General features: G+C 40.8%; 1 protein-coding gene across 3 annotated transcripts in view; it reads right to left on the reverse strand.

Annotated features, from left to right (window-relative positions):
• The window catches only part of LOC118399931 (rho guanine nucleotide exchange factor 3-like), a 139,501-nt gene that overhangs the window by 81,967 nt on the left and 42,106 nt on the right, over positions 1 to 15,428 (reverse strand). For 2 of the 3 annotated variants that reach the window (XM_035796159.2, XM_035796161.2), the window contains one exon: positions 9,189 to 9,251. In XM_035796159.2, the coding sequence (XP_035652052.1) occupies positions 9,189 to 9,251 (63 nt within the window). Of the gene's footprint in view, positions 1 to 9,188; positions 9,252 to 13,032; positions 13,367 to 15,428 lie in introns of those variants that run through there. The other variant, XM_035796163.2, reaches the window with a different exon arrangement.

Raw genomic sequence — 15,428 nt, forward strand, 5'->3', positions numbered from 1 at the left:
GTGCTTAATTACGTCACTTTTGTTTTGAGCCACCCAGGGGGCAGCTTGCTTTCAAAATGAATGCAATCAATTTTCACGTGATGCAAAACACATCTACCCGGGCACCTGGGTCAGATTAACTCCTTAGTGATCCCTTCGCGCACATGGGATTGATTTGACAACTCTCAGTGAAATAGCAGTGTGCCAAATTCAAAAACAGAAATACTCTTAATAATAATTCATGAATCATGCAAGTGTTATACATCGGTTTAAAGATGGACTTCTTGTTAATCCAGCCACAGTGTCAGATTTCAAAAAGGCTTTATGGCGAAAGCAAACCATGTTATTATCTGAGGACAGCACCCCATCAAACAAACACATGAAAATCACATTTTAACCCACCAGGTGCGACACAAAAGTCAGAAATAAAGATATAATTCATGCCTTACCTTTGAAGATCTTCTTCTGTTGGCATTTGATCCAGAAAAACACTGGTTCAAACTCGCGCAACATGACTACAAAGTATCTAATATGTAAACTTGATCCAAACATTTCAAACAACTTTCCTAATACAACTTTAGGTATTTTTAAACGTAAATAATCGCTCAAATTTAACACGGGATAAACTGTGTTCAATACCGGACGAAAACAATGTGGAGCGAGCTTTCAGGTCGTGCGCCCCAACCACACAGTACACTAGACTCGACCCTCGTTCTGAACAGCCCTACTTCTTAATTTCTCAAAGGAAAAACATCAACCAATTTCTAAAGACTGACATCTAGTGGAAGCGATAGTAACTGCAAGCAAGTGCCTTAGAAATCTAGATCCCATTGAAAAGAGAGTGACCTCAACAACAACAAAAATTCCTGGATGGTTTGTCCTCGGGGTTTCGCCTGCCAAATAAGTTCTGTTATACTCACAGACATAATTTTAACAGTTTTAGAAACTGTAGTGTTTTCCATCCAAATTTACCAATTATATGCTTATCCTAGCTTCTGGGCCCGAGTAGCAGGCAGTTTACTTTGGGCACACTTTTCATCTGGACGTGATAATAGTGCCCCCTAGCCTTAAGAAGTTTTAATCGAATTCGCTCAATGCTACAGTTGTCGAATAACTGTTGTTCCCGATGCGAAAGAAATGGCCACAGACCAATGGCGAGTATCAATGGGTGTAGGTTGACATCGAGAAACACCCATATCAGAAAACAGCCATAATTACGGTCTGCAATTACACCCTTTAAAAAAAATAGCGGTACCCCATTTTTTGATCTTGTCTCATCGCTGCAACTCCCCAACGGCCTCGGGAGGCGAAGGTCGAGTCATGCATCCTCCGGAACATGACCCACCTAACCGTGCTTCCTTTTAGGGTTAGGTGTCCCGCTGTTTAAAAAAAACAGTTTTTGCTTTGGATTTTTGGGGGTATTGTGTGTAGATTGAGGGGGAAAAAATTAATTCATCTATTTTAGAATAAGGCTGTAATGTAACAAAATGTAGAACAATACAAGGCGTCTGAATATTTTCCAAATGCACTGTATATGTGTGTTTACTGTGATCAGAGCAGGTGAATGTAAGTGTCTTGTCTGTTTAATGAACAAAATAACAAACTATTGATTTAATTTGCATGGCGCAGCCATGTAGCCTATTGGCTTTTCACAGACCAGTAATATAATTAAACTCTAAATATGCTATTTTATTATTTTGAAAAAACATTTTGTTAGTCTTATAATGTTTCTTAAGACCTGCCTAAACAATTGTATAATTATTTGTTTTAAAATTTCACTACTGGGATTCACCAGGATCGCTAAGTACCTTCAAGAACCAATCATACACATCTGTCGGAGACAGACAGGTCGGGTGGCGATTTAAGGAGCCTCTCCCCTCATATTAAAGAGCCACTCGCCTGCCTTCTGATCATTCTCACCTCTCTTCCTCACAGAAGAGTTATACTTAGCTCTCCTCAGCATGACTTGATCTGTTTTACAGTTGAACTGTTCACAGGTTTTTTTGCTCTCGTCTTTTGTGATGGCTTCATCTCCTGTTGTAGCTAGCATCACACGGTTAGCTTCTGAGGCTTGGCTAGTTAGGTTGCAGGGCTTAACTAGCCTGGCAAGCTCGATGCCAGGCTATAATTGCCAACTGGCAAGTGTCTTCACTGACATTTTCAACCTCTCCCTGACGGAGTTTGTAATAACAATATGTTACAAGCAGACCACCATAGTCCCTGTGCCCAAGAACACTAAGGTAACCTGCCTAAATGACTACCAACCCGTAGTCTACAATAACACGACACTACTGTAGGATTTACTATAGTGTTTTTGCTTTCTCCTTCCAGAAACCTACTGGAGAATTACACATTTTCCATGACCTGTAGATAGGTAGGACTGCAGTCTGAATGGCTAATTCAGGACTTCTTTCTATAATCTGTAAGGAATATGATACAGTATATGGTCTATACTTGGCATGTAAGTTTCTTACTTATGGGTGGCAAAAATTGCGATATGGGGGAGGAGAATGGGCAGGGTATATGCAAGTTTTTACTTTAGTTTAAAAAAGTGTTGTGTTTTGGGGGACATTACTGTAGTCTTTACTACAGTGTATATTTCTGCTCTGAACTGAAGTTCTGTTTGTCATTCTTGTGAGGTGTCGTTTTTGTTTGTCGTAATACCAAGGGAGTCTGTTACAGAAGGCTTGGACCAACTTGGATAAGAGTATACAATATGACACACTGTAAATGGTTCAACTCGTATAAATGTTTCTACATTTAATCTGTTGTCTCCCTCTCGCACACATCCATATATTTTAGTGACAAAGAGAGACTGTTCCGTTTGTATAAATGGTCTTGGCTGTTTCGGTTGTGTTTATTCCTCTGTCTCCTGTTAAATAGCTCTTCGCACTCCTGAATCTAACCAAACACACACGCACACACACACATACACACACAGAGCATAGATCGTCATTACAAACAAAAATAGGCAATCTTGGATACACAAGAGGGATACACTGCAACTCGTAAATGTGGACCGGAGTAGATACATAAACTTGACTAACAGCCCAGAACAACATTCTCACGTGAAAGTCCAGTAATTGTCTTAAAAGGATATTTGTAGCTAAGAATATAGGGATGGTGTTTGGTCCAGATTGGATACTTTAAACGTCTCATTAGTCTTGTTGTCTGGTGATGGAAGTCCTGCACACATTCTCCCCACTACCTTATACAGGTCTGTGGGAAGCTAGTTCCTAGAAACAATGCCATGGTCCTCATATCCAGATGAAACCATTCTCATGCTGGGTTAGACAGAATTTCCTTTTTTAAAACCGTATTTATTTAATTGGAATTTCACAATTGAGAGCTACAAAGACGAAGCAAAAACAGTACATACACACACACACGCACGCACGCACGCACGCACGCACGCACACAGACATACATACATACATACATACATACATACATACATACATACATACATACATACATACATACATACATACATACATACATACATACATACATACATACATACATACATACATACATACATACATACACCATCTTCCCCTCCCCGCTCAGCGCTTCTCTCACCCCATCCCCATCATTGTGTCTCTCAATACATACATGTTAAACAAACATACAAACAGAAATTAAACAAAAGCTCAGTTTAAACCAAGAAGTTAGGTTCAACACATGGAACGTACAGTGTAACTCTGAAACAAATAGATCACCACCATTCTCAGAAAATCCTTGCAGCATAATAGCTGATACCCCAGGTTCTAGATCATTTAGATGAGGTTCCCATACTTTGTAGAACTGATCTGTTTTAGAATGCAATGTACATGTCAAATATTCCAGTGGCACCCATTCTAATAGTATTTTATGCCAATCTGTAATAGAAGGAACCTGATCACTAATCCACGGTATCCACCAGTATCTTCATATTTTGTGTTGGGGTGCCTGTATCAGTTTTACATTTAAGACACTGAGGAGAAGAGGAAGAGGTGTTAAGAGCATGTCTGTGAGTTGGGGATATATTTGGGGATATATGCAATCTGTTTATTAGTCTTAACTGAATTGCTCTAGTACGATTACATATAGATATTGTTTTTGCATATCTCCAAATGTCCTTCCACATCTCTTCGTCAATAGTAACAGACAATTCTTTCTCCCACACTTGTTTCACCCTCTGTGTTTCAACAGTAGAAAATGACCTTAAAGCATCATAAAACAGACTTACAGACATTTTCCTTTGTGGGGGAAAAAGCATTCTTTCAATGACAGACCCATCATGGTTGTCAATTAAGCTGGTGCTCTTCAAAATATAATGTCTTACTTGTAGAAAGCGTTAAAAAGTCCTGCTTTGGGAGTCGGTATTTCTCAACTATCTGCTCAAATGACAATAAAATCGTATCAGCAAATAAATAATTTAGTCTGCCTGTGCCCTTATTAAGCCAAAAGTTAAAGCCAGCATCCAGCAATCCTGGACCAAAATCTCGGTTGTTAAGAATTGGGGTAAGAGCAGAGGTTAGTTTGGACCTTCCCAAAAAACGTTGAACTGATCTCCATACTTTGAGTGTGTTAAGTGTAATGGGGTTATTGCATTGATCTTTTACAGACTTGAAACTTCTGAAAAATAAAAGATCCTGTAAGGGGTATTTTGAAAAAGAAGTCTCAATTTCTAACCAAATAGAGGAGTCATCATTTGTGATCCAGTCAGAAATATAACATAGGTGGGCACACCACTGATAGAACCTAATATTGGGCAGATCCAAGCTGCCCATAGAACTTGGCAGCTTCAATATTGCCATATTGCCATATAAGTCTCGGCTTGCGTTTATTCCATATCAAGGAACTTAGCCATCCATGTACATCCTTTATTACGTTATTGGAGAGTAAGAGTGGGATCATTTGGATTTGGTAAAGTAGTCTAGGTAAAATGTTAATTTTCAAGAGGGATATTCTACCCAACCATGAAATCGGAAGAGAGTTCCAGCGCTACAGATCCTGTGTTATTGTATCAAACAAGGGAACAAAATTGGCTTTGGAAATTTGCTGGAATTTAGGTGTTACAAATATACCCAGATACGTAAAACTTGAAGGAGACCATTTAAAGGGAACGGGGGAGAAGTATTAGGTACAGAATGAAGGTTACCAAGTTGCATAGACTCTGATTTAGTTAAGTTAATCTTGTAGCCTGAGAATTCACGGAATAATTCAATAATATTAACAAGAGATGTAATTGAAGCCTCGGGACTAGAGATGAATATCAGGACATCATCAGCATATAAGCTTATTTTATGGTGAACGTCACCAATGAGCAGCCCCTGTATAGCAGGCGTTACCCTGATGGCCTCGGCCAGTGGTTCCATAGCGAGTGCAAATAGGAGAGGGGACAAAGGACAGCCATGTCTGGTACCTCTGTGTATAGAAAAGCTTTTTAACCTTAGTCCATTAGTAAGGACAGCAGCCTGAGGATCATCATATAAAACTTTAACCCATTTTATAACGTTGTCCCCTAGACCAAATTTAGTCAGAGTAAAGAATAGGTAAGACCACACCACATGGTCAAATGCTTTCTCAGCATCTAGGGAGAGGTTTAGACAGAAAAAATAAACGGTTGTTACTTACTGCTGCCCCAAGACAGGTAAACACCAGTTCGAGTCAAATTAACCTCAATTTCCCGCTTTCGCAAGTATGTTCCAATAGCCGAGCAAAAACAAGACTTGGAAAAAATGGAAGTACAAGACTAGGGTTAATTTTACTACAGATTTGTTCAATTGTCCTCAAAGAGTGGATGAATACTCATGTTGAACCCTGTCAAAAAAAATGTAGTCCAGAATTACATAAGTTTATATATTTAACCTTTATTTAACCAGGCTAGTCAGTTAAAAACAACTGTTTATGTACAATGACGACCTGGAGAATGGAGCTTTTCTAGAGTCCTGAGTCCTACATAGACTATACACGTGGATTTACTCTAGAGTCGTTTGATATCAACCAATAGGCTATTTCCCTCATCAGAAGGAGCAAGGGAAGAAACAATAGCATTAGTCTCCTTTTCCAGTGGTCCCCGCCAGCAGCGGGGTATGAGCCCGGCCATTGTGTGAGTCAGCCAGTCAGTCACCCTGCTGAACACACGCCAGGCACGCATGTGACACCACCTTTCCCCCTACCCCTGGCTCTAGCCCTGCCCTGGCTCTACAGTCACTCTGTGTACCCTGGAGGCCCAGTCTAACTAACACTGGGCCTATAGATTACAGTACACAGGACCTGCCTTGGCTGTCAATCCTAAAATAATAGTTTAGTATTGGTAATAGTAGGTACTGTGGGGACCTTTTTAATACAATGGACATGTTGACTAGAGTACTGAAAACAGCACACGTTTGACTATCTGTAGCTGACGATAACACGTTGAAGAGTTTACAAGATAATACAAACTGTTTCTAATTGAATTTTGGATCTTAAATAAACCATTTATTCCATGGATATATTTTTTTCCTATTTCTGTCTGAGTTTACACCCTTGAGTCATTAGAATCGGTAAGGGGAGGAGTGCTGTTTTAAAAACAATGATCGGACGGTACTCATCACAATGGTCTGCATTTAAACACCACAGTTCCACCTCAGATCTGACCTCACTGTGTCAGTAAAACACCCAGATCTGTCTTACCCAGCTCTGGACCTCTCAATCAACTGATACCCCACTCAGAGATGCTCAAATCTTCCCTTATCACACAGACCTTAACTATTCTCTCCCTACTGCCTCAATACTTAAAAACCTAAGTAGCAAAACACCTTGAACCAGATTCCACAGCTTGGTTTTGTGTTAGGACACGCTGAATGTACTCTGTGGAAACAGCCAACAGCCCAACACAAGTTCAAGGCATATAATTTAGCACCAATGCTTTGGAAGCATTTTCCTGACACCACCCAAAGCTATTTTGTTTTCTGACTGTGCTGTTGTCTGAGATGGAAAGCAAGGCTTCTTCAGTCTGGGCTTTAAAAGTACAGCCTTTGAGCAAATTAATGTTGTCGTGGATTTTATGCTGTTAACTAAGTAGAGTTCTCTTACTTCTAAAAATGTGGAAATGGCTGCTAATTAATGTCCACGTCAACACAAGCAGCCAAAGGGCCAACAGCATTGTGTGGTACTTCAGGAATGCCTCACAAGTCCTCAATTTCATTAAATAGTACCCGCAAAACACCAGTCTCAATATCAACAGTGAAGAGGCGACTCTGGGATGCTCGCCTTCTAGTGTACTTGTCCTCTGGCTCAGTTGTGCACCTGGGCCTCCCACTCCTCTTTCTATTCTGGTTAGAGTTTCGCTGTTCTGTGAAGGGAGTAGTACACAGCATTGTACGAGATCTTCAGTTTGTTGGCAATTTTTCGCATGGAATAGCCTTAATTTCTCAGAACAAGAATAGACTGACGAGTTTCAGAAGAAAGTTCTTGGTTTCTGGCCATTTTGTGCCTGTAATCAAACCAACAAATACTGATGCAAATACTTTATTTGACCTTTATTTAACTAGGAAAGTCAGTTAAGAACAAATTCTTATTTTTAGGAACAGTGGGTAACTTGTTCAGGGGCAGAACGAAAGATTTTTACCTTGTCAGCTTGGGGATTTGATCTTGCAACCTTTCGGTTACTAGTCCGACACTCTAACCACTACGTTACCTGCCGCCCCACTAGGCTACCTGCCTCCCCAATACTCAACTAGTCTAAAGAAGGACAGTTTTATTTCTTCTTTAAATCAGCACAACGATTTTCAGCTGTCCCAAATGGAAGGCATACTCATTGTTTGTCATCAGTGGCACCATAGACTCCACTGATCAGCCAAAACAAGCTCAATAACACAATGCATGCACACACTCCTATTAAACATGTATTCACCTGTGTTGTGAGTAGGCCTATGCCATCTTAATTTACCCAGTTTATTAAAAATGTATCATTAAAATACAATTATTACCATTATGTTTATATGTAGTTAGATTGGTAAAGTTAAATCTTTGTTTGGTTAAAAAATGTATGCATTAATGCATACATGGCTGTCTCTGGGAAATTTTGTCTACATTTTGCAATTTAATTGACATTGAATTTTGGCCTCCTTGACCCCCAAACATCAGTATTGGTTCTAAAACAAATCCATATCAGTCGTTCTCTATTCAGAATGAGTACCAAGGTTCGGAACATTTTGAGGACCACCTTTAAAACTGGAATAAACATTTCAGAAACGGGTGCAGAAAATCTAGCTAAGTAATTGGATTAATCAATCAGTGTACATGCAAAAACATAGATATTGAAACAAACCATTCTAAAAATCTACCTGCAATAGAGCATGCTGGGAGATATGATAATGATGGATGTGGTTTTGATTCAAAGGGATGTTTATAAGTTTCAGGCTTCTGAAATAGGGTAAAACTAGGCCCTCAAAATAAGGCTTTATGAAATATGTATGGTATTGTGTTAAATAATGTATTTTTTTCATGATAACACATTCGCTGAAGTTCTCACTTGGTCCATAGGACCGAAAATGGGAAAAGCTCAGGGAAATATTTGAATAAGGCTTTACACTAAGCAGTGTGTTAATTTAACACTGTTCCAGTGATATCAAATTGGTACAGTAGTTAGTCTTGTCACATCGCTGCAACTCCCATACGGACTCGGGAGAGGCGAAGGTGGATAGCCATGTGTCCTCCAAAACACGACCCTGCCAAGATGCACTGCTTCTTGACACACTGCTCGCTTAACCTGGAAGCCAGCTGCACCAATGTGTTGGAGGAAACACTGTCCAGCTGGCGACCGAAGTCAGCGTGCAGGCGCCCGGCCCGCCACAAGGAGTCGCTAGAGCGTGATGGGACAAAAGACATCCCAGCCGGCCAAACCTCCCCTAACCCGGACGACGCTGGACCAATTGTGCGCCACCTCATGGGTCTCCCAGTTGCGACTGGCTGTGACACAGCCCGGGATCGAACCCGGATCTGTTTGACGCCTATAGCACTGCGATGCAGTACCTTAGGGAGGCCATTTTTTAACACTGGAAAATTTGCTGCGTAGTATTGTAAGGTACTTCAGTACAAGACGCACAGTAGTTCAGCATTCAGTGGTTCATACACAGCATTCATACACACATACACATAGAAAGTGAGAGAGAGGAAGAGAGTGAGGAGGAAGGGGCAAAGGAAAAGCCAGTATTCTGAGAATGAGCTGTACTCACGTTGATGTCCAGGCTGCACAGGCTGAGAGAGTCCACATCCCTCCTCCTCTGTTTCCTCTTGTTCTGTAAACACAACAACAACAACACAAAGGGTGAGTTTTTTTTTTTATAGAGAACATGGAAGCAAGGTAACATGTGAGGAACTGAATAAAAATAATTTACTGGCACACACTCAATACGTTTGCTAAACTACAGGTTGCCCTGTGAAAACCAAAAGAGGTTTTTCAAGCAATGGTCTTTTAAGGGAGTATGCTAGCACACTCGTTCAGGTCGCCTAGCTGACTTCGGCTAGCCGCCAGCCGAACTGAAGCATGCTGATGCCTTTGGGCTAACATAAATCCAATATATAATAAGCCAATCAGTGGAGCACTTAATAGTTTTGGCTCGTCTCCAACCATTTAGTAGATAAACTAGGATGCTATATTCACAGGCATAGCAGCAGTCAATCTAAATGGATTCCGTTCACTGTTTCTTTCTACTTGGCATTGTGTTCTACACAAGTTGTAGTGTGTTATTATTGTTGCCGTATAACAGTTTAATTCCCATGACAACAAGAATTCTCCTGCCTGGCTACCGGGAGGCTTTTCTGAGGTCAGGGAGAGGAGTTGAACAATGGGAAATGGGAAGCAAGGAGTTGTGTCTGAAAGAGAGCTGTGTTGAGGTACGTAATGTATACAGTATGAACTCAAGCCTGTGTTAAAAAATATATATTTTAGACTAGGAGCACTGATCTAGGATCACCTCCCCTGAGTCCCCTCTGTCCATATAATCGTATTCAGTATGATTTTAAAAAAAAAATGAATAGGCAAACAAGAAGGCAAATATCCTAAAACAGCAGTCCTACTCTTGGTGAATATGAGCCCAGAACAACTCTTGAGATAAATCTGCATATTTCTGAGGCCTGACTACTTGCTATATGACACAGATAGAAGTCCTTCTATAATGGAACACAACATTCCATAGCCTTCTAACAGGAGAGCTGACCCACACAAATCGTATGGAGCTGAACACAACAATGACACATCGTTCCTACAACAGAACTTCCACAACACACTCCAACGGATCTTCCAGACTGAACAATCGGGCATGTGGAGCTCAACACAGATGTGTTGGTTGGAGTTGTTACGTATTGCGTAACACTTACGCAAAGGGCATTGTTACAATTACGTTACATAATGATGTAAACACTTTTCTCTAACGTATGTGAACTCAAAGAACTCTGAAGTCCAGATAAAGCTACATTCATTTCTCTGATTGCTGAAGACTGGCCAGAAAACTCATTCCAGAATTCAATTTTTTGCTGATTGAACACAACATCCAACAGACCCAAACAAATGTAGGTCACAGGAGGCTGCTGACGGGAAAAATGGCTCATAATAATGGCCGGAAAGGAGCAAACGGAATGGCATCAAACGCCTGGAAACCATTTGTTTGATGTATTTGAAACCCTTCCACTGATTCCGCTCCACTCATTCCCACGAACCCGTTCTCCCTCAATAAGGTTCCACCAACCTCCTGTGATGTAGGTCTATTTATTTTGCTCAGGAAATACACAGGGGATTTAACAGGGAAGGACTGGTGCCCATAGGCCTACTGTGGTTTCTGAACTAAATGTTTTCCTGTAATCGGACTATTCTAGATCATCCTTTAACTATTTTATTGAGCATTCAGAGAGAAACAACTGGTCAGTCAGACTGAAATCATAATTAGTAATAGTTCATGGAAGAGTGGGTCACTGCCTTAATACATTTCCGAAGGTTTAACTATCATCTACATCAGAGATATTTCCTTACGATTAACATTTCCTGCTCATATTTGAACCTCTATGGGATCGATGTCCCTATACCGGGACGGTTGAGCTAACGTGCGCTAATGTGATTAGCATGATGCTGTAAGTAACAAGAACATTTCCCAGGACATAGACATGTCTTATAAGGGCGGAAAGCTTAAATTCTTGTTAATCTAAATGCACTGTCCAATTAACAGTAGCTATTACAGTGAAAGAATACCATGCTATTGTTTGAGATGAATGCACAACAACAAAACGCTTTTATCACGCCAACTGGTCTGAAACATTCACCTCTGAAGGTAAATAATGTACTTACATTCAGTAATCTTGCTCTGATTTGTCATCCTGAGGGTCCCAGAGATAAAATATGGCATTGTTTTGTTTGATAAAATCTATTTAATATTTTAAATGTAGGAACTGGGTTCTACAGTTTGAACCCCTGCTGTCTCTGGCTCCACACCCACCCCGCCCGGCCACCTAGATGTGTGAAAGTTAGTGTATAAGCTAATGATCCATCATGTATGACATTCCTGGGAGTGTGTAAACAGAAATGTTGTATTACCATAGAATTGTTGTATGTTCTCTATAGTTATGTACTTAAAAATGTTTGTATTATCTTTTACCAGATGTAATGTGTTATATTCTCCTACATTCATTTCACATTTCCACAAACTTCCAAGCGTTTCCTTTCAAATGGTATCAAGAATATGCACATCCTTGCTTCATGTCCTGAGATACAGGCAGTTAGATTTGTCAATTTAGGTGAACATTTAAGAAAAGGGTCCGATCCTTAGTCAGAGCTCTGTATTTGATATTTACCGGTATGCAATCTCCACTTTGAAATGTCAGACTTGATTTTCCCTTGCAAAAAAAATGGAACAACCCCTACACACATTATTTTCCGCAGTGAGTGATCTGAGAGACTTTCTGACATGGAGAATATGATGAAGCCTGGAAACAATTTAGCATCTCAATCACCAACCCCCTTTCCTTCTCCAGTGCAACTTCCCCAGCCCCCATCTCCCCATCGCTAGGTAAAAAGGCAATTTAACTATTTTTATCCAGTAGAAAACTCAGCGGCCAATATTTGAAAGAAATCATACACATAGAACCTGTCGACCTGACTTAGTTTCAAAACTTTTACTCAGCCTAGTTTATAGTAACTCAGGTCTTTGCTGCAGAGGCACAGCAGGTGCAGCCGCCCCAGGGAACATGCAACAACACTTCCTGTGCAGAGTAACAGGCGACAAGAGCCTTCCTCCACAAACGCAAGCAGGCACACACTTAGCACACACACACACACAGTGCACTGAGTGCATGGGGACACAACAGATGGTGACTACTGTAGCTCTCTGTTTCACTATACAGATGTAGGGTCTTAATTTGATCACCCTGTTACAATTGTAGTGTATTTGAGATTTTAAAAGGCTTCTGAAGTTTAACTTCCACTTTGAACTGTCAGACTTGATTTTCCCATTACAAAAAATGTATCAACCCCTACACGTTATTTTCCTGCAGTAACAAGCTTGCTTAAATTAAGATCCCACATCTGTACAGTGAAACTACCTCTGTTCCCTCCAGACCAGAGGATGTTGAGCACACCTGTTTGTCTCACTAATATGTGACCGGTCTGTCCTAAAAGGTAGTAAGTATGTGATTGGATGATGCAGCAAAAAAAAACAAAAAGGTCAGCTAAAATCGGATAGATAGAACATTGCAGAATTCAAGGTTGAATAAAGAATCTATTATTTTGAGACATGCTTGTTTATGCATTTATGCATATCATGTACTAACATTGCCTGGCGACTACTAACAAGTTATGCAACTCAACTACCGCTGACCTTATAATGCAGCCTGAAACAGAAATCTGTCAAATACATGGTAATTACATGCTATGCTCTGATTCAAACATCAGGAGTACCATTTTGTCAGTGTTACCAGACTACTGTAGGACAATAACTGTACTCAACAAAAGAGCGGCTCTGGTAGGACTCTCTCACCATAAATATCTTTCACAGCATGGTTGGTAGATATAGGACCTATCCTCTCACTCACCTTCTGATGCACAAATAGACAGCACCCCATCATGAGGGACCCCTGAGCCGGTTTGCTCCCCAGAGTCACAAAGTCACGGCAATGCTTTCCCTCCACAGTAAGGGCCACTGCTAGCCCGGATCCAGCCCGCTCCTTAGATAGTGAGGGTCGCACACGCTCTGATCCAGCTCCTCAGCTAGCCCACGGACACACACATTTAGATCCAGGCTTCTACCACCGTTAGCCCAGGCCACACAGACTCAAATCTAGTCTGCTCCTCTGCTAGCCAAGGACACAAGATTTCACATCCAGCTTGCTCTTCACACACAGGGTGTGTGTCTGTATCCGTATGAGTGTGTGTGAGAGAGAGGCCGAGTTGCACTGCTTCGCAACAGGATGTGCTAGCGAGAGGGGAAACTGAGCTGATGCTATATCGGCCTGTGGAGCCACAATGGCCGGTATTCAACCTTGTTTTTTAAAAATGATTCTCGTTGTCCGGAGAGTTTGTGAACTGCCTGGCTTGCAACCTCTCGGACACACAGGCAGACAGTTCTGTCCCCGGTCACAGAAATACCCCCATCACACTATCTTGCCAACCTGAACCGCAATGTAATGGCTTCCAGTAACTACAGCTTGGTTTGGCTCAGTTCTGATTGGTTCGGTAGTGTGAAAAGCCCTGTGGTGCCATGCTTCTGCCCTCTCCCTATGACGAGTACAATGCATCCATTAGGTAGGCCACTACTGGGGGGTCAATAATGATCTGGCAGTAGTACAGGCCTTAAAAGCTCTATTTCCACAGAAAAATCCATGCTGTTGGAAATGTATGATAGTATGAAATACTTTTATATCCTGCAAATCAATTTTTACCCTCATGATCAATTTTATCTCACTGCCTTTCCTTTGGGGAAATAAAGTTTATTCAAAAATGTGTCATTCTAACCCTGATGACATAAATACACATAGCTGGGCTAGGCCTTATAAAACACATGTCATACTGTACAGTGGATGGTAAAGTATTTAGTCAATCATACACCAAAACTGAAAACTAGCTGTTATTGGCAGAGGTTTGGAAATCTCTTTGTTATTGTCATGTTTCCACCTGTCACCAGAGGGCAGCAGAGACCGTCCTAGAGACATTAACTACACTCAGGTGTGTCCAATTTACTCATTATGATTTCTCTGTTAAAAGAAGTGTGTTTTCTGTTGTCCTTTTGCAGACGTTTGAATTGTTTAACAAGTGTGGTTGTTTCCAGAGTCAGTTTTTGAAAAAGTAGTTTTTTTTCCAGTGTACTGTGATCCTGTGGCTACCGTTTCTCAGTAAAGAATTATGTTTATCCTAAACCACTGATTCCTCGTCTGGTCTCTTCTCTGCACCTGGGTCCAACCTTACTACTTCACACTTATTGGTCTATTAACTAATTTACCTCTTGGTGATGTCACAAGGCAGGCCAAACCACCAAAGCAGGCTGAAATTTCAGGCAGTCTTTTCAAGCAGCTCTTACACGAAAAGAGCATTATCATAATGTTTTACAATTGAACAGTATTGTTCCAACCTCATATTGTGGAAATATATATAAAACACAGGTAAATCACATTTTTGACTGAACTGGGCTTTTAAACTTGAATGAAGCAAGTCTGTCAGAAAAACACCCCGTGTAACTGTGCATTACTAAAGTATATGGGATTAAATAAAATATATTTAACCAGGCAAGTCAGTTAATTAAGAACACATTCTTATTTACAATGACGGCCTAGGAACAGTGGGTTAACAGCCTTTGTTCAGGGGCAGAACGACAGATTTGTACCTTGTCAGCTCGGGGATTCGATCTAGCAACCTTTACGGCTACTGGCCTAACGCTCTAACCACTAGGCTACCTGCCACCCCAAAATAAACCATGTTGAACCAAGGTCAGTAACAACTATCTTACAATAACTCATCTTAGAAAATATATTTCTGAAATATGCCCCTGACGGTGCAGATACATCCACTTTAAAGCAAGTGTTTTGTGTGCTGCAGTACAGGTTCACATTTGAATAACTCCGACTGTATTTACCATGAATGATGTCATCACATTCATTGCCTGTTACTTGATACTTTAATCCAAGTTCTGTCTGAAAGCAGCACTTAATGGTGCTTGTTGATCAATATGAGAAACATAGCATTTTGAGTTGACGCTAGACAAAGGGCTCTCCACAGTCTGCATCGCCGAAGTTCAGCGTGACTTGAGATGTAAAGGCAATATTCCCGCGTTATAGTGGAGACTGCGTTCACGGTGAACGCTGCATATATGTAATACCGATTGAATAGAGACCCTAGCCGAGAAGAGGCGTAAATACTACAACATAGACATGATGTTATTAAAACGTTTAGATAACCTCACTGGAAACAAAAGGTCACACACAGTCTTGTCATAATC

The sequence above is a fragment of the Oncorhynchus keta genome, chromosome 21 (genome assembly GCF_023373465.1).
Source record: "Oncorhynchus keta strain PuntledgeMale-10-30-2019 chromosome 21, Oket_V2, whole genome shotgun sequence".
NCBI classification, from domain to species: Eukaryota; Metazoa; Chordata; class Actinopteri; order Salmoniformes; family Salmonidae; genus Oncorhynchus; species Oncorhynchus keta.